The following is a 19,551-nucleotide window of genomic DNA, read 5'->3' on the forward strand; positions in this document are numbered from 1 at the left end:
GTGGAAGACAACCCAAAATCTTACAAGGGATCAGATCACAGACGCTGGCTGAGTTTTCCCAGTTGAGAATTCTACTCCCCAGTAGAAGAGGCCCACTCAAAGAAACTGAGGAAAGGTTACCTACTGTATCATTTCACAGCCATTCCTATTCAGTCTCTCAGACATATAACCACAAGTACCTTACAGAACACACTTCATCAAAAAAGAATTATTAGCAAAAAATTTTATTGTACTTCTGCTTACAAAGCCTTAACTCCAACACAACAACCTGAAAGGCTTTGCTTTCTAAAGACCATTTCCATTCCATTTTTTAAAAGTCCTTAAACCAACAATTTTTACCTGTAAAACCCTTCACCCTCCCAACCCCTCAGATGAAAACCAAGACTGGCACTCTCTCAGCTCAGTGTCTGGGTACTCAGTGTGCGGTCTTTTCCATAATTCTGAACTCCTGAGGAATCCTCATATAAATAAAAAGTATTCATGAACCAAAATTAACAATGTTATCAGCTTATTATAAATTACTTGAATTTTTTTTTCTTTTTAGACAGTCATCACTGATTTTGAAATAGTATCCAATGCTTCTGGGCAAGGACTTTAAAGCTGACTAACATTTTTGATTACTTGATTTACTCCATGGCAGCAGAGATTTTCTTCATCCTAAAGCCCAACTGGAAAACACTCCAGGACATCTCCAATTTGCACACAGCTCGTTTAACGTGATATGCAGATTTCAAACTTCATAGCAAAAATAGGACTAGAAAAATGTAAAAACCAATCAAACCAGAGCTATACAATTGCATTGAAACAGTACCAAGAGCAATTCCAGCATTAAATATTCTTGCAGTTTGGCCAAGTTTTGTCCTGAGAAACAGAATTGATCCTCACTGCCGGCCTGCTTTTCCATTTTCTGTTGTTTCCATTCTGAAATGCAAGACAACAATAGGTAAGGCTTGTTACTGAAAGAAAAATCAACAGTTTAAAAAAAAAAATCACATTTAAATGCTTTCATAAATATTTTTTATTTCACTAACTATCCTATCTCCCCCCACCCCAACATATGCAATCTTATCTCCTCTTATTACTGCTTTAAGCAGCAATCATAAAGCAAAGGTTTCTGCAGAGATACATTCCAGCTGTGAAAACCCATCCATTATCAGCCTCACCAAAACACAAAATATTCATGTGACTGGAGAATATTCATGTAACTAGAGAATCTATTTTGAAAACTTGAGCTTTGGCAATTTGTTTCAAGGACTTCATTTTCACCCTTCTTACACTGAGCATTGTCTACCATCATCTGATTTCCTTCAGAGGAGGCTGGTTTGGTTTTCCAGTATTTTTAGTAGAACACAGACTACTGCCAACTTCATTACAGCACAGCCTAAGATTCAACCACTTTATTATCAACAATATTTCTGTATCAGCCATTCCTTTGGAAACTAAAGCAAGCAAAACACCTCAGCTGCTATTTAACCCCCTGAAGTTTTGCTGCAAGGGCAGTCCCTGAGGCACAGGGAAGCCCAGCTCTCTGCAGTCAGCCTTGCTCAGCACAGAGGCAAAGAGAAGCAAACACTGCTCTGGTTCTCCATCAATGCTGAGAAGCAAAGGAATGCATTTAGATATTTTAATCATCAAAAGAGTAGTATCTAATGCTGCAAACTCCACACTGACTACTGCCAAGATATGGGTGGTGATGCATTTCCTGATACAAACCCATTTTCTTCTTTCAGATGTTGATACAGCTCAGCTTTGTTGTTGACAGAGTTCAACCGACCAATAAATTCCTGGTGCTTCCTAGAGTTGGCAGTATTAATTCTGTTGCTCCATAAAGACAGCAAGGACATTGGCCCTAAAATTGTAAGTAAAAAGAGTCTAAGTGATGAAATTTTTGAATTAACATTACATCATTATAACATCTTAAAGGAATTACAGATTATGGTAATACAACATGTTAAAACCACTAATATTAAAAAGCCTTACAACAGGGGCTAAATAAATCCAAAATATGCAAAGTGATAATGGCTGGGGAGTTGCTGCACATGAGATGGACTCTGCTTTAAATGCAGAATCTCAGCATCAGCTCAGCCACTGTGAAAGCAAATAATTCACACCAAGGAAGAGAAGTCAGTGAGAACTGCCCATTCTGACAATTGCACTGCTTAGGCAAGTTGATATTCATTAGCAGGAGACAGTGATTTCTGATACCTGCCCTCAAACAGCATTTCTCACATACAGTAGCTCAAAGAGCACCAGCAGGAACGTGGCCAACCTCCTGTCAACCCTAGAGTATCAGCAGAGCCACACAGTGTCTTGGCATCTCCCTTTTTTTCACAGACCTGGTGAGGTTAAAATGTTTTCCAAGAATTTCTCAGCATTTAGCATTTAATTAAACATGATTTTCACTGACTTAGCTTTAACTCCAAAATGATTCACCTCATTACTTTAGAAAACACAGACTGATGCAACAACATCTACCTTTAAAAGAAATAATCTGTTGCAATTGTTCTGGTTTACCTTTTGCCTTTTCAACTGTGGGCATTTCATCCATTGTAATGAGAGGCTTTTTGTTGGGGGGCTCAGGAGAATCAGGGGAGTCTTTGATAACTTCAGCTTCTGCCAGTTCTTCTTTCTCCCGATCCAAAAGACCTTTTAACCTTTTGGAGAAGGAAGGAAAAATATGCTTGAGCAGGACATAATTCTTCATACCATTCTGTACTCCTCGAAATTATACAGGACCCATACCATAAGAAAATTTCTTTTGACCCCTTGGAATGGGTGACAAACAATAGGGAATTTTAGCCAAATAATCTTCTGGCTAAAGCCTTACATAAAGGGAAGGTTCTTAATACATAGTTTCACTTCAGTTGTTGAGACAATTGGTACCTGAATTTTGAAGGAAAGACTAAATAAAAATAAATGCATATACAAATACCATACAATTTCCTATTATCTTCTCTAGGTGAATTCAGACCCATTCTACACCAAATCCCTTTCATCTCAGTCCCCATTTCTGTTCCACGTGTGAAAACAAAGCTGTAGCAATGATCATACACAGGAAGGCATGGAAGGTCATCAGCATGGTGACAGCAGTGTAGATGAAAAGGTCCTCCTATCCTACATGCTCCCAGCACACACAAAACACATGCAAATTAAGCTTATTACCGTGAGCTTTTGGGATCTCTTCAGAAAGTAGTTTGAAAGAAGGAACACAGAACAGATTGACAGGTGCTGACCACTTAGACAAGCTACAATAACAACATGAATTACAGACAGGAGGGAAATGGACATTAATCCTTATGTTCAGCTGAAGAGAAGCGCCAAATCAAGCTGGGTTGTTTAATCAACATGAACACTAATCTACAGCTCAAAGGAAACTGCTTGTCCCATGTTTTCAGCCATGCTTTAGATTCCCACAAAGCAGTTTAATATCTAATAGGTGGTGTGGTTATGATAGAATCCAACAGCAGGAACTCCTCAAGCTAAAACACCCAGCTAAGTGGTCAACCACTAAGAACAAAAGTTATGCTACAGTTTGATTTCACGTACCTCTCTGATTCCTGCCATGGCTTATCTGATTCATAGTCTTTGCCCAACTTCTCTGACTTGTCCTCTTTGTCTTCTCTCTTTCTGCCTCGTTTCTTGCGCTCCTCCTCCTCCGGGGGTTTGCTCCTGCACGCCATGAGACACTCGAGGACTCGCTGGTGTTTGTCAGAGTTGTTTATGTGTGCTCGGACAAGGGTCTCCAGCTCATTCCACATAATGCGGTACTGCTCATCTCTGAAAGGCCAAGAAAAACACACCATGTGAAGGATTACCAAAGTCATTCCACTGCTTAGTGAATGCAGACCTTAACAAACAAAAAAAGAACCTCCAAACCAAAAATAACTCCAAAGAGATTGTCTGTCCTCCTGTACTGGAAGTTTCCCCTCCTGGGATTACTCCATTCTTGAAATCACATTAACATTTCCCAGTTAACACCCAGAGTGAAGTTTAAATTAAGATGGATTATGTCCACTGAAATCATGTTGTTCCACAAGACCTCACTGCCAAAAGGCACTTGTAAAATCTCTCAGGTGCTTGCTAACAATGCAATGTCAGAGGGCCACTCATGTACTGACAAGCAAATGAATTATTACATTATTTGGGTTAAAAAAAATAAGAAAGAATTGCACCAACACTACTGTCAGTAACTCCCTGTCATGTAGGCAAATCAGAATTTCTTTTCAACCAATTCTTGAAAATACAAGGAACACATCCAAATGACTGAGGTATCAGGACATTCTATGCTTATTTTAAATAACTGTTTCAGAAGGATTTAACTATTCTCATCTATTCCAGTTTTAATGCACTGTTCATTTATAATATACTTAAGTTTTCCTTTTTATCAATTTGACATTATTCCACTTTGTTTGTCCAATTTGTATCAATCTCTCACCTTTCCTGATGACTATCTTAGATTTCATATTTTTTAACATATTTAAATTCTTAGGCAATAAAATTAGAGCTTTTTTCCCTAACATACAGCAGTATCAGTACTGTTACAGCCCCTAAATCACACAGGTGAAGTATTCACAGCATTTGGGTGGTGCACATACAGCATTTAGTTTACTATGCATTATTTTTAGCTATACTTCAAAAATTTGGTATGAAAACATTGTCAACAGAGTATTTCTGAAAATAGTCCAGCATCAACAAAGAGAGATATGCATGTAACCTTTTTGGCCCCTTTCCTCTGGTACCAACTGTTGAAATTGGCAGTGGATCGTTCTTCCTCTCCATGTCTACCAAATTGTATATTGTTTTTTGACAATTCAGCACATCCTCATCAGTCATTGCTTCCTTTACAATCACACTGGCTAATGGCACTACCTGCAGGACAAAACAGAAATGAACAAAAAAACGTGTGGATGTCACAGGAGAGCAACAAGAAGAATAAAATCAAAAGCAATGGAACAACACACAACAAAAGCCCACCCTCTTACCCTCAGTTTAGTACTAACTCCAAGTATAAGCAGATGCTTCCTTTACCCAGCAGCACTGGAGCTGTCAGGTTCAAATATTCCACCTTATTTAAATGGCACTCCAATAATCTACTGCATTAAATACAGTTACTTCAGTAGAAATAAAGCTGAACACGAACTGATTTTGTGGCAACGGATTTATCATCCAACAGAGCTGGTATTTCATCAAGTGACATGGGGACACAATCTAGGAACAGAACAAAAATTTACACAGCCCAGGTTACTTACAGCTTGCATGTTGAAGATGGTGGTCTGAGAAATAATCATAGGCCAGTAACGAGTATGTTTCTCTAACTGATCTTTTGCACGTTCCAATGGAATTTCAAGACTTCCATCGATCTTATATCTGGGCTCTAGAAAAGGAGTTAATCGGTTTTCCCTCATAAATTCACCAAAATCCTAATGATAACCAAACAAGATACAATTAGGCATTTCTCTAACAAAGAAACTTTCAGTGAACGGGCTAAACAGCTTAGCCTTGCTTATCACTAACTTTGTACCATCCCACTGCCACATCTGACCCTATCAAGCACAGCCCTGTCTCTAGCTCTCGGATGGACATGCATTAACCAGGAGGAACACAAAAACAGGGGCACAGAAATATGAGGTAAAAATCAATGTACGGGTTTTGATGAGGAGGACTTCCAGATCTGCAAGGTAGTTCATGTATGGGAAGAATTACATTTTTCCAGAAGGAACTTCTGCTTGTTTACAAGAGGTATCAAGGATGTGTTGAAAAAAATAAAGGACAAACAAAATGCATGTCAGCTGTTTGTTTGATTGTCTGACATCAGGGTTCAAAGCTGACTTCATATTTTCTATTTATTGTACAAACCACTCATGTGCAATCTATCCTTTGACAATAAGCACGATACAGTCCTATGTGTATCCAAGCCACGGAAGAAACTTACCAAGAAAAATGTTTTTCTAGAACCAGAACAAACTAAACACTCCTAGTGCATTAAGGAGGCATTCCTTGGCACAGAAAGTATTTTATAAAGCAGGGCTAACAATTAACAAATGTAGTATTTTGTTCTAAATATCTATCAAGGTATTTATTACATAGCAAGCTGGACCATGCAGTCCACTCCAACATTTCCTTCCCACATCTACTGCCCTGCATCTGTTGTCCCGTGCCAGAAGCAGCAGTGTAGGACAGAAAGACCCTTACTGTGATCCTGTAGTCAGTGACCCTCCCGCCGCACCCCTCGCTAATTGAGGGGGGATCTTCCAGAATCGAGCGGGAGCTGCTCAACACGTGCAAGAAAATCTCTCCCCCGTGGCTGCTGAGCATGTGGCTGATGACTTTAGAGCCAGACTTGCGTGGCTGTTCCAACAACACCGACCGACCTGGTGGAAGGGAGATCAGTTTCATTCGCTACTGTGTGCTGCAATTTTAAATTCAGAGCTGCATAAATAAGGTTTGTGCTCAGCCAAGAAGAATCTGAACCCACCAAGGTGGTGTTTTCACCCAGCTGAACAAGAAACTGCCATCTCCTCGTTGTCTTGACACAGAACAGCCTTAAAATTTTACAAAGCAACACCAAAAAGCCTCTCCTAGACCAACCAATCATTTTTTCTGTAGGATATTATTCTTAGGAAAAGATATACATTCATAAAGCATTCCAATGACCCTGCTGGAGAAACACTCTCATTAAAAGCAACCTCCAAAAAGTAATAAAATAACCTTTTGAGTACAAAGGTATCAGTTGATACCCCTTGCTAATGCTTAAAATGGACACTGTTCTTCAGGCAGAGAAATAAAACCACTTTTGTCTTATTTTCAGTAAAATACATCAAGCATAAAAGGGTGCATTCTCCAAATAAGTTTCTTTTTATCAGGAAGCAAAAATGACAAAAATCAGAATCATGTGCTTATCTGAAATATGTTATTAATTTTGGTTCTAACCATTTTTATTAATCAAAGGACATTTTCACTACAAAATCTCTAGGCAAAAATACACTAAGATACAGTGTTTAAGAAAACCACTGCACATTTAGACAATCAAATGACTTGACTGAAGGAAACATTCCATTAAAAGGATGTTTGTAATGCCATTTTGTTTGGAAACATACAAACCTCCATTTCAATACTTGTTCCTTCTTTGCATCTTTCCTCCCGTCTTTAAGCTCCAAAACACATTTGCCTTTGAGGACATTTAACAACTTTCTTCTCTTATTTATAGGACGTGTTAAAATAAACTCAGCATTTTTACAGTCTATAGACATTACTGCTATACAAACCAAAATGTGCTAAGTGCTCTATTTACAGAATTAAAAATTAAAACATTGAATAATTAGCCAAGGACACAAATTTACCATTAAGGAGAAAGTTTGTAAGGCATGAAGAAGGTCTGCTATTTACATCTACTGGTGAAATTCTGTATGCGCCAGTGCAATAGTGCAGTTCTGAAAAATAAACGAATAGAAAAGTTGAGTGTAATTCCAGAGTCAGAAAAAACAGTCCACAAAATAAAAGAATGGAAGAGGAGGTTAGTCCACAATGAGCAGAACTAAGAAGTCTAGATGCTTCTCAATCTCAAAGTCTGCTCCTTTCACCATCTCCTCACTGGAAGGACTCCCAAGCACCCTCAGCTCTGAGAATCTCATACATTCCCAAGCCCTATTTCCAGCAGGAACCCCAATTCTTTATCTCCTGAACTGCTCCACTGAACAGTCAGTCTGCTCTTATTTCTCTTATCTGTATTTTTGGCCTGCTGGCTCAATGAGTCAACATGAATTGCTAATAGTTAAGAGAGTGCATGAGCTGAATGGCCACACGATTCCTATGTTACCTCAGATCTTCCCTTTCTCTCCTGTACTCACATTTGTACAAGTTACCAACCAGTTCTGGAAGATTCCGTGTCACCTACCCACACTGTTGGTTCGTGGAGTGCACCATTTCAGTGTCACAGTTTCCTTAAATGTGCCTTCTCTGCTATTGCCACCCATGTGATTATCACCTGCAGAGAAAGGCAGAAAAAAGGGGGTGATCAACTAGTTTCTTTATTGCAGCAGAACAACTGTAAACTTTGAAGGTACAAAGTGTAACATGAACATATACACAGTGTAATGCAAATTTAAAACTTAGATACCTAATTTTTTGATTTGACAGTAAGAAAGTTCCACGTATGTTTAGTTCTATCAATAACAGGCAATTTTTTTCTGCTAAAATGCTCAGGACTTTTAAGACAGTATCTTTTTTTAAATTTTGCACACAGAAATCAGAACTCTCAAACACTAGAGCTGATTGTTTCTTGTACATATTGTATTCCCAAAGTCAATTAAACTGATCTAAAGGCACATCTGACAAGTTTAGGTTTTTGGGGAAAAAGTACTTGGCCTCATTGTCCAGTCTCTTTGTCATGTCAGATTCAGCCTGAGTTCTCTCAATGCATTCTACTGACCACGGATGCTTTACTGTTAAAATACTTTCATGCAAGGTCTCACTGGTCTTGCAAGAGCCACCTAAATGCCTTAAACCATGTATTATCAACACTCCTTTACATTAAACTACATTTCTTCTATAGAGTTTTGAGAATCTTTATGATCTTTGACTCTCATTGTCTCAGGAAAGGATTAACAGGATTAACTGCAGAAGTTTCAGAATTACAGCAGCACAATATTTGGGAGGAATGACAAAGGTACATCAACATGCAACACTGCAGTGCAGTAGGGTTGAGTCTAATCTTACAACAGGTTTTATTTCCTATCAAAGACATTTATTCATGAAGGACTCATTTGATGTGCTTATCAGCCATGCAGGTAACTTGTAATAGTTGGGGGGTTTTCCATTAAATTAACTGGAACAATTTTAGAAATTCTCTCTCTGAATATCTGAAGGGCCAATTTATTCAATCTGAAAATTCCTTGGCAACATTTCAGAGGAATAAGACCAGTGTAACTGAATTCCTGCTTTCCTAGCTATTACAGCTGAAATACGTATTTAGAAACAAATGAAAGAACCCAAAATTTACAGCATCTAAGTAGAGACTTCTTCCTCTCAAAGTTCTGATGGGGAAAATGTGAAGGGGAAATGCTGTCAGAGTTTGCTTCTCTGTTCTTCTAGCAGACCTAATTCCTTGAGCCAACAGGTTTTACAAAACTGCTTCTGAGCCCTGGCAATAAAGCTTCAAGATTTCAACATCCTAACACCAGCTCAGGTGAGGCCGAGGTCATTACTGGGACACCCAATGCTTTTCATCAATCTTTAGTCATCCTCTCCCCTAGAATGTGGAGGGCAGCACTTGGAGATGACAAAGGAGTTACCTCCTCTTCCTCTAAGTAATGGAAAGAAAGCACAAACTCCCCAAAATGGTTACTTATGGATCACATGACATTTAATTCTACTAATACAGAAGTTATAAGCTGATTTTTAACAAAGTTTTGCATCAGGCAGTTTCCTCAACAAAATAGTTCTGCATAACGCATAGTGTTGTGCTTTTCTAATTTCGGTTGAGCCATTAAAAATTCACCTCAGAGGAATACTAGGTAATAATTCCAAATTTACAAAAAAAAAAAAAAAGATAGTAGGTATTTCAAATACAACAAAAAAGCTCAACAGCCAAACAAGTCTTGTTTTTTCCAAAGCAATTATTGTCATAAACAGGCCTGTGGGATGTGATGCAAACTATTATTACTTAACAAAGCTCAATTGTGCAAGGCATAATTTTGCACAAATATCCGCAAGAGGGACTTCATTTTGTAAAATCTCCCTGCACATCTGGTCTTTTACCTACTTTTTAATCTCAGTAAGAAGCTGACATGCCCTTCAAATCTCTCAGCAATATCCTGAACATATGTTGAATTTCACCTGTTTTCTCATTGCTATATTCCTATTGCTGTACTAAAGTATGTCAATGAGTAAAACTCTAATGCCAACATTACAAATGAAGTTTTTTTGGTTGCAAGGAATAACTGAAATATTTTCTACTTGAGCCTGAAATTTACATGGAATTGAAGCTCCCAATCTTCCTTTGTGAATATTCCCAGAGGCTGATCAAAAGCCACCTTCAGAGCACCATTTCTACTCACCACTCTTTAAAAAATCCACGTGTGCCTCTTTGTGATGAAGCAGCTCCACATCATAGTTGGCTGATGTGTTAGCATGTTGTTCTTCCTTCAAAAGAGAAAGGTAGACAGAAATAGAAATATTTTAGCTAAATTCATTTTCCTAAATGAATGATTCTACATTTGCCTTTCAGTCCAGAAGAAAACAAAAAGCCTCCAAGTGCCTCGGACAACAACGGGATTGCAGTGTTGAGGAAACTGTTTGCTCTCTGAGCAGTTTAAAGATGCAGCCAACTGCTTTTCCTCTTATTTTCTTTTTTTTTTAACCCTCTTCATGTTTTTGCAAGCGTCATCACAGGGTGCAGAGTATCAAATACAGGTAAAAACTAGGCTTAACTACTTTGTTTAAATTAGTGAAGTTAAGGAAGCCTTCAAAATGTTAAATAAACACCAGAAGTTACAGCTTACTGAGCAGCAACAAAGGGTCACTGCAGGGTGGAGTGACAATTACTTTTCATAACCAAGAATCAAGAATCCAAATCAAAACCCACACTTTGAACTTACTATTTCTTAAGCTTAAGGTAAGAAGTGCACTTGCAGCTGCAAGTTTATAACTAAAAAAAATGTATTTTTGTAAAGAGGACACTGCATCTTTAAACAGCTGCAGAGGATTAGCAAAAACAGAACAGTAACTGATAATTTACTCCAAGTTTAAAAAGAAAAACAATTAAAAACAAAGAAAAAAACCACAGAGAACCCAACATAGTCTATTACTATATATGGACAAAGGCAGAAGGGAGAGGCACACCAGCAGCACACAGGTCAGAAAGTTACAGACAAGGTATTTGCAAACTGAAGTCACATTTATGCCATGACCCACGTCAAACTCATAAAAGCTGTGAAAATTATTTTGGTATCATGTTTTAACTTATAAAATCCATACAATATTGCTAGTTTTCAAAGATGCAATTAATGATCGACTGCATTAAAACTCAATGAATTTTTAGTATCATGAAAGTTACCTGCCCCTGGCTCTTTTTGTTTGAATACTGACCCTTCTGTCTCAATTGTCTCTTGCTGCCTGATCAGACAATTACTGCCAACTTAATACCTGACATTCTCAACCACACTAATTTCAAAGTATCAAAAAAAATTAAATATATGGACATAACTTCCACCACAAGATGCTTAACTGAATATCTTTCTTAACTACGTATATCCTGTCCCCATCTCATGTTTATGGATCTTCAGAGTAGAAAACTCACTGGAAAACCCTTGGTCAAAAAGCAGCTATTAGTTACAAACACCTTTATGTTGGGTGGGCATGATAATGAAACAGAGGAAAAAGAGACTCACTATGCCACTATAATAATGCACAAGGGTCAAGAATATCTAAACACAACTAGAAAAAGACAAAAGAATCACAGACAAATTGATCTGAAGTAAATGAGATTGTATTTATATAAAGTAATACAAACAGAACTGAAATAACACTTGTATTGCTACATCAAAAATTGAGATTCAGCAATACAATGTTTTGTTCTGTGATCCTTCTTTACTTTTTTTTTTCCCCCTTCTTTATTTTTACTAACCTGGTCACAGACATTGAATGTGGGCTAATAAAAGAAAAAAAAAACAAAACAGAAAACATGATATGGAGAGAAAAACAATGTAAAAAGTCAATTAAAATAAACATCAAAAGTTTTCAAACACATTTAGAAGTGATGCAGCTGGTTAACACAGAGCTGTAGACACAACATTACCTTCATAGGGATGTTAGTTATTGTGGTTGAGGCCAGATCAAAGTGTTGCTGTACCAGAAGATTCAGTTTTGTAGCCAGGTGCCTCCCTGCACGGACACTGTGCACCTCACTGGTTAGAACAGGGGAGAGCTGAAATATATGATATATGGAATTCAAGGTTTAGGCTGGGGTATCATTCAACAGTACAGTTTGATCAACTCTCAAATAAGCATTTATGCTCCTAAAACTACCACCCAAAAACCCATGCCAGGGGAAACTACCAAGGAAGAAGCAAAAACTATTTGCATTCTGAATTTTGAGCTTATGCTACAGATGCTGTTCCTACAAAAACAAGTGTGCTAAAAAATGTGAGTCACTGATTCTTAAGAGGAAAAATTGGTACCACAACATGGGGAATAAATCTTAGCAGCAGCTCTGGGCAAACTTTTTCATTCTTTTACCTGCTGAGTAATTTTTAGCAAAGTAATTTTTAGATGTCTACCTGTAAGTGCATCATACATACACAAGGCAAATAAACACAAGCTAGAAGATGCACTTGATTTTTTCCCTAGCCAACAAGAACATTGGGCTGGGGCTCAAAACCAAAACAAAACAAAATGAAACTAACACAAGAAAAATTACAACAACAACAAAAATCCCCAAAAGCCCTAAAACAAGAACCCCAAGCAGCCAAAAAAAGAAATCCCAAGACCCAAACCCAGTGACTGCCTTAGAGAGAGCAGCAGTCAATTTATTATCTTCCACTGACAGTTTTTTAGCACAACTACAGCAGAGTTCTGTAGAAATGAATCACAGGAAGGTAGCTCTTCATAGTCCTTTTCATATATCAAATAATATGCAGCACTACATGCCTTTCATGTTGAGATATTTTTCTGGAGTCTTTTCTTACAGACAGCACATTAAAATGCAGAGCAGACTGCTGAACAGCAGAATATATTACAGATACTTTGTATATACTTGGTTTCAAACAACCACCACATGTGCTTTTGCTACTGAACAACTAAGAATAATTTGCACTATTTTCAGTCTGACATGGTTCCTAATCCTGGGATAAATTTTCTCATTTTAAGCTCCTCACCTCTTTTTTAGGACGATCTGAAACAAGGCTGTCTTCACCAACTGGGTACGTGTGGATTAACACCAGTTCACATTTCTGAATCTGCATTAGACTTAAAAACAAAAACATTTTGCTTAGCCTACTGTATGGCTACAGACTATCTCCTAAAATTAAATTAATTCTGATATCTAGAGCACAGAATCATAACATATGTTAACAACATGTTGTTTCTGAAAGTGTGCTGCAGAAACTAGGTTACAGATATGATTTTCAAAAGCACAGACTTCAAAGTAAGTTCTTACCAGATTAAAAATAAAAGCCTAACAATTCTTGCTCTTCAGATGCTATAGCATTGTGCTTCTTTTTGGACACATCAATGGAGTAAGTCCTTAACTGGTGCAATCTGTTCGGCTTTATTCAGCTGAATATTGACACTACACAGGATTTGTGTCTCCAAGTGTAGGTATGAATGAGGGGACTCCAGGGAACACAAAAACAACTACCCCAACAGCATAGAAAGATGGGACATGTAATAGGATATATGCTGATATACTGATGTGGAAGTTTGGAGTGATACAGGTATTGTACCACACCTCTACCTACAGGAATGAGACCTTCCTGTCTTTACATGGATTTAACACCTAATTTCCCCAGCAGGACCCTTTATACATCCATGAAACTACAACTGCAGCAGGAAAAAATAGTAGACTGCAGCTTCTGCTATTAAAGTGCCTGAGGAGCAACCAGGAATAGGATCTCAACCTACTACAATTTTACAAGGCAACACAGTCCCATGGCCAAACACTTCAGAGTTTAATTAGACAAAACATATGGTGGAGAAAGACTTCTCAGAGGAGATGCACTCTGTATTTCAAGATTCTTTATCTCAAGTGAAGTGCCAAGCAATAGTCATTTAGAAACTTAATAAAACTAGTTTCAAAGAAGTTAGCTGTTTTAGTCAAAGAAAGATGAACATAAAAGTAATACAGTATTATCATGAAAAACTGCTTCAGATGAATTAGTGATTAAAAGCACAGTGTATAACAAGGTACAGTTATGTGTCTCATTTTGGAGCAGATGTAGAGGGTAACAAGCTAAAGAAATCCTGTCCTATTAGGATAAAGGATGATACCGGAAAGATAATGATCATACACCGGCTCTCAGCCAACAATATCATGATTCACCACCTTCTGCTTCTCACAGACATTCATTCCAATAGTTTATGAGAGTGAGTTTTGTGACAAAAATACATCTGTATTTCACAGAGGATCCAAGACACTCTGTAAAATGTATACTCACTGGTCAGAGTTAGCTGCAAGCTTGTTGTGCTCATGAATGGTCTCCTGAACACAATCCTCCAGCATCCGAACATGGCTGTCACTACAAAGAAATGGTGGATTTCTTTTAAGGCTGATTCATCAATCCTCCCTTTCAAAGCCACTGAAATATTCTTCTGCTATCTCAAGCAGGGAATCTTTGAAACTTTTGACTTTTTACTGTTAGACCCACATAAACAAAACCTTTGATAAGGTGGAGAAGTGTTCTAACAAGGACCTGTGCAAAGAAGCTGCCTGCAACCTGTTGGGGTTTTAGTTTAGTCCTAGTTTTTTTCTGTTAAAGGAATTTTTTCCCATAGCATGTTGCTAGGAGATAAATGGCCATACTTGAGAGGAGATAGCCATACTTAAGAAAGACAAAAGGGCCCGTCCAGGCTTTTGTTCTCACCTGGCGGGCAGTTCAGTTCGCTCTCAGCGTCTGGAGGGAGAAGGTGCAGAGAAAGGAGCTGCTGGTTCCCGTTTTCGGCGTCTTTCCTCTCTGCTGGAAACAACACCGGGGATCCCAAAGCTGCTTTCCCTGCCCTGCTGGAGCCTGGGCTGCGGCCGCCCTGCCCCGCTGCTGCTTCAAGCCTTCGCTACGCTGTAGCCGTGCTTACCCTGCCTGCCTGGAGCCCCGGGGGGTTCCCCTTTTGGATATATCTCGTCTGCCACCCGGGATTTGTGTTTGTGCCTGCCGCTCCAGCCTACCAGTCCAGCCTGCTGTTTCCGGGAACCCGGGAGCAGCTGCCCACCGGTTTGTGGAGCTCCTTTGTTCCATCCTTCCCCGGGATCCCAGGGCATCAGAGCAGCCGCGTGCTTCCCGAGCTCGCTCCGGAGCGCCCCCTGCAGCCGCGGGGGAACCATCGCACCTGCCCTGCTCACCGGGAGCCGCCAGCGATCCCTGTCGGCTGCGAGCGGAACTGCACCCGAGGGGAAAGGGCCTGACAGCCGAGAAGGCTGGGACTGGGTTTGTGATTGCTGTTACTGCCATAGTTGTTGTTGTTTTGTTTGACTAGTTATATATATATCTATATATATATAGTAAAGAACTGTTATTCCTATTTCCCACATCTTTGCCTAAAGACCCTTGATTTCAAACTTATAATAACTCAGGGGGAAAGGGGTTATATCTGCCACTCCAAGGGAGGCTTCTGCCTTCCTTAGCAGACACCTGTCTTTCAAACCGAGACACAACCCTTGTGGGAATATCTGGAATCGCTGTGTGCAGGGGCAGGAGCCCCAGCACACGCACAGACACCCATCTCCCCCACCTTTTGGCGTTGGTGATGCAGATGATCCTGCCCCTGTTGCCCACGCGCTCGGCATTCTCCATGAGCGTGGTGCGGGCCTCGTGCTGGTACTCGGTGATCTTGCAGAGCGCCTCGACGGCCGCCACCAGCCCGTGCAGGATGCTGCAGCACTCGGGGTCTGCCCGCGGGTTCGGCGGCCCCACCGCCGCCAGCGCCGCCATCAGCTGGGCACAACAAAGAACTGTTACCCAAGGGGACCTCCCACCGCGCTCAAACCATCAGCGAAAAGGCAGCGTTTGAACGCATCTGACATGCAAATCAACACTGCTGGGACAAAAGCAATTGAACGGTTAATGAGCGTTATTATGTTGGCAGCTTTCTGGAAAACATTTGGCCCTAAATTATCCTTTGCAATTCAATTTATTCGTTGTGACTAAATCGTCTCATTTTTTACAGAAAAACACCTGACCATAATAACAACTTATATCAAATATCTGAAGGACATTCTAACATTGTTAGTTGTCTTCTGCTTTTATTTTCTGAGAATTTGGAAATGCATTTCCTCCACAAAGTAAATTTTTCAGAGAATGAGCCCTTTCAGTATGACCACAAAGAGGATATTTACAATTAATGTATTTAACACAGGTTATTTGCCTCTCATGTAAATGTTTTAAAAAAGAATTTAAGTTCAAGAAGCAGCACCAAATTACAGAAGAAATACGTAACTGATTTCTTCATAACGTTAATTTTAAATATTTAAGTCTATACTTAAAGACATTGGATTCTTTTGAAGTCTTGTCTATAGAATAATCCAGGCTCACAGGCAGCTACTTGAAATTCTGTTATACAATAATTTCAGACTAGATCCACCAACACTGTAATCAGTCAGAGTTATTTCATACTGAACAAAATGTTTATTTCACAATGAAGTCAGAATTACAAAACAAAAGAACGGTAACAAATCATACCTCCTGCAAGTTCTGATCTTCTTGAGTCCAAGAATTCAACACATGAGCCCCGGAATCACTAACAATGAAATTCACCTACAAGGATCCAAAAAGCACGTTAAGATAACAGCCGTTACATTGTTACTTCCCCAAATCCAAACAAACACGAATTGCACTTCTTTTTTCTGATAGCAGGGAGATAACGTGCAATGACAAGCCAAACTCAAAATAACAAACCCACAAAAATCACACACTTCTGCTGCATTCAGTTTTCCCCTTAGTAATATGATGAACAACTTCTATTTGTATGCCACAAAATCATTTTCTACACCAAATCAGATTTTCCAAACATCAGTATTTTAAGAATCAGATAGTATTTCCAGTAGAATAGCTACAAAATTAAGTGAATTCTAATACTGTAAACTGCACATCATTCTCCAACATCTGTCACAGTACAACATGGAGTAGGTATCTACCAAGATCTAATAAACATCACTAAGAAAATATGATCTTCTAAACAAGGAGCTGTGTGTACCAGAAGCTCTCCCACTTTTCTGAACCGGTAGTTTCATGATGATCCTACCTCTTCCTAAAGCCCAGAATTCCTTCAAAGTTGATCCCAAAACTCTTATGGAGCGCTACCACATGTGTTTAGCAACAAAATTCAACTTGAGACAATACTTCACTCATGTTTTTGTAAAGTCATAGCTCAGGAGAGCACAATAATAAATCTCTAAGTTGCCCTAAAGCAGCTCTCCGTGTCTTGCACCAAGTTGTAAAGTGGCAGTAAGACAAGGAAAGGTTCCAAAATTAAACATGTAATGAGATTCATATACTACCACAACCAATTAAAGGAGTATAAAGTATATAAACAGCAAAAATAAATTTTTAAGTGATAAACTATATTTGATATTTCACTCTAAACACCACAAAGATTAAAAGACTTAAATAAAACATGAAAACATCCCTTATTGTATCAAGCACGATATGCAGCATGGCTGGCAGAACTTACCAGCTTCTTGAAAGGGAAAATATCATACATTATTCTACAGTACTCCATGGATGACTCCACTGAGCAGGTCCACAGGGACTTGGAGATGGGTGCCAGAGGAATAATCCCCTGGGTGCGGTTCTTCACTAACATATCGAATTCCACGTGCTGCCTGCATGATTCTGCCATGTAGGGGCAGTGATCCACAACAAAAACAGTTTTGTGAGACTCAGAAAATATTTTCATTTTCTTCCTGAAAGAAACAGACATCGAAAGTAGAAAGAAATTGCACACGGTGAAAGAAAACCAAACAAAACACACCATAACATGACTATGCAATCTACACATAACATCCTAGAAATATGCAGGTCTTAAGAGTCCAAATTTAGTAGACTACATCTTTTATGAGAAGAAACTATTTTTCCTCAGGAGGAAAAATACAGAGAAAAGTGGAATTATATTGCTGAAAAGGCAACAAAAATGCATAGTATTACTCTCCCGACTTCTATATTTAAAACCAACTTTAAAGAAGTACAGAAACTGCTTCCTATTTAAAGCTTATTTCCTAAAATAAGTAACACGGAAAAAATTAATTTATGATGAAGCTCTAAAGACCTTTAAGTAGCATAATCAGAATTTTAAGCCGATTTTCAGTCCTGTCTTTGCTAAATATATCTTTATTTTTAAACTAATAATTGCATCTGTACTTCAACACCTCACTGACAAATATACCAAGTGTGAAATTATAAGAATCTCAGAACAGTTACAACTGGAAGGAACCTCCGGAGATCAGCTGGTCCAACCCCCTCCCAAGGCAGGGTGACCTAGAAAGGGTAATGCCTTCACGGAGGTTTGGAATGTCTTCAGAGGGAGACTCCACTCCCTCCCCGGGCAGCTGCTCCACGGTTCTGCCACCCTTAATGTACAGAAGTTCTTCCTCATGTTGAGGTAGAACTTCTCGTGTTTTAGTTTATGGCCACTGCTCTTCCTCCTGTCGCTGGGCACCACCGAAAACGGCAATTTCTAGCGTAAGAATTTGTTTTTCCATGTACTTCTGCTGAATTACAGAATACACAGAACCAAAAAATACATACAAGCTCACTGAAAAGCCTAAAATATTAAAGCAACGAGGATCACGCAAGTCAGACGGCGGCTTCCTCGGAGGGAGGGAGAGGAGCAGGCCTGGGCCCCGTGCTCGGCTGCAGCTGCCGGGGCTCAGCGCGGCCCCTTCGGCGGGAGCCACGGCCGCTGCCTGCCCGGCCCGAGCACTCGCAGTCTGTCCTCGGCGTGGCGGGGAGCCCGAAGGGCCGGGGCAGCACCGCTGCAAAGCGCTAAGGGGACAGCAAGTGTTTCTCACCTGGGCCGGCTCCTCCTGTGGTGCAGCAGCCCCGGTCCCGCTCCTCGCCGCGCCCGGGCGCGGCCGCGGCCCCGCTCCGAGGAGGAGGAGGGACGAGGCCCGCGGGGCGCCCTAGACGGGGCCAGGCGCGGGCGTCTCCGGCCGGGCGCCCTCCATGTCCCTGCAGCGCTCTGCTCCCCCTCCTCGGGCGGCTCGGCGGGGAGCGCGGGGCCCGGGTCCGGCCTGCGCGCCCGGCGCCCGCGGGGGTGGGAGAGGCGGCCGGAGCCCCCCCCGCTCCGCCCACCCCTGAGCCCGCGGGGGCCCCGCGCGGCCACGGGCGCCGCCGGCACCGCGGCTCCCCCGGGGGGAGCGCCCGGCCCCTGTCCGCACCTCCCCGGGCCACAGCGCCCGGCCGGGATCACTCGCCCGACATGCCGAGGCCGGTGCCGGCCCCACTCCCGTTGCCGCTCCCGACCTCGATCCCGCCTGGGCGCGGACGCCCCGCCCGTCCCTGCGCTCCCCGCACGGCTCGGGGGAGGAGCCCGCGATCTCGCGAGAGCACGGGGACGCCCTGTGGGAGGGCCTGGCCGAGGCCGCCGTGTTCTCGCGAGATCTGCGGGCGAGGCACGAGGGGCGGGAGGTCCGTGTGTTATTCCAGGTTGCGTGGGAATTCGGTGTTCAAATATGCGCAGAGCAGGAGCTGGAGCATTCCCGCAGACGGCTCCTCGATCATCGAAACGTCACGCTATTTGTACATTTTAAGAAACAGAAGCATCAGCGTTCACGGGCTGCAAGTTATGTAATTTGTTAATTAGTACCCAACCCCGTTCGCTGCGTGTATCTCTGGCTTCTCACGCACA

General features: G+C 40.9%; 1 protein-coding gene across 1 annotated transcript; it reads right to left on the reverse strand.

Annotated features, from left to right (window-relative positions):
- Positions 1 to 208: 208 nt before the first annotated feature.
- Positions 209 to 19,407, reverse strand: INTS13 (integrator complex subunit 13). The gene is made up of 17 exons (XM_069003285.1): positions 18,713 to 19,407; positions 17,377 to 17,608; positions 16,386 to 16,460; positions 15,439 to 15,641; positions 14,151 to 14,231; positions 12,873 to 12,963; positions 11,795 to 11,923; positions 10,056 to 10,140; positions 7,895 to 7,984; positions 7,341 to 7,430; positions 6,193 to 6,371; positions 5,250 to 5,420; positions 4,715 to 4,869; positions 3,547 to 3,777; positions 2,515 to 2,654; positions 1,714 to 1,849; positions 209 to 921 (listed from the first exon to the last, which is right to left on the reverse strand). Exons 2-17 carry the CDS (start codon positions 17,599 to 17,601, stop codon positions 882 to 884), a joined length of 2,121 nt encoding a protein of 706 aa, XP_068859386.1. The 5' UTR covers positions 17,602 to 17,608; positions 18,713 to 19,407; the 3' UTR covers positions 209 to 881.
- Between the last annotated feature and the right edge of the window lie 144 nt (positions 19,408 to 19,551).

Source organism: Aphelocoma coerulescens, chromosome 1A (genome assembly GCF_041296385.1).
Source record: "Aphelocoma coerulescens isolate FSJ_1873_10779 chromosome 1A, UR_Acoe_1.0, whole genome shotgun sequence".
In the NCBI taxonomy this organism is placed as follows: Eukaryota; Metazoa; Chordata; class Aves; order Passeriformes; family Corvidae; genus Aphelocoma; species Aphelocoma coerulescens.

Excerpts from the sequence above, each read along its gene's own strand:
- INTS13 (XM_069003285.1), bottom strand. The coding sequence starts at position 17,601 with ATGAAAATATTTTCTGAGTCTCACAAAACTGTTTTTGTTGTGGATCAC. Across the intron at positions 10,141-11,794 it reads TAACTAACATCCCTATGAAG|GAAGAACAACATGCTAACAC; the intron begins GTAATGTTGTGT and ends TCTCTTTTGAAG. Across the intron at positions 5,421-6,192 it reads TCACTGACTACAGGATCACA|GATTTTGGTGAATTTATGAG; the intron begins GTAAGGGTCTTT and ends GGTTATCATTAG.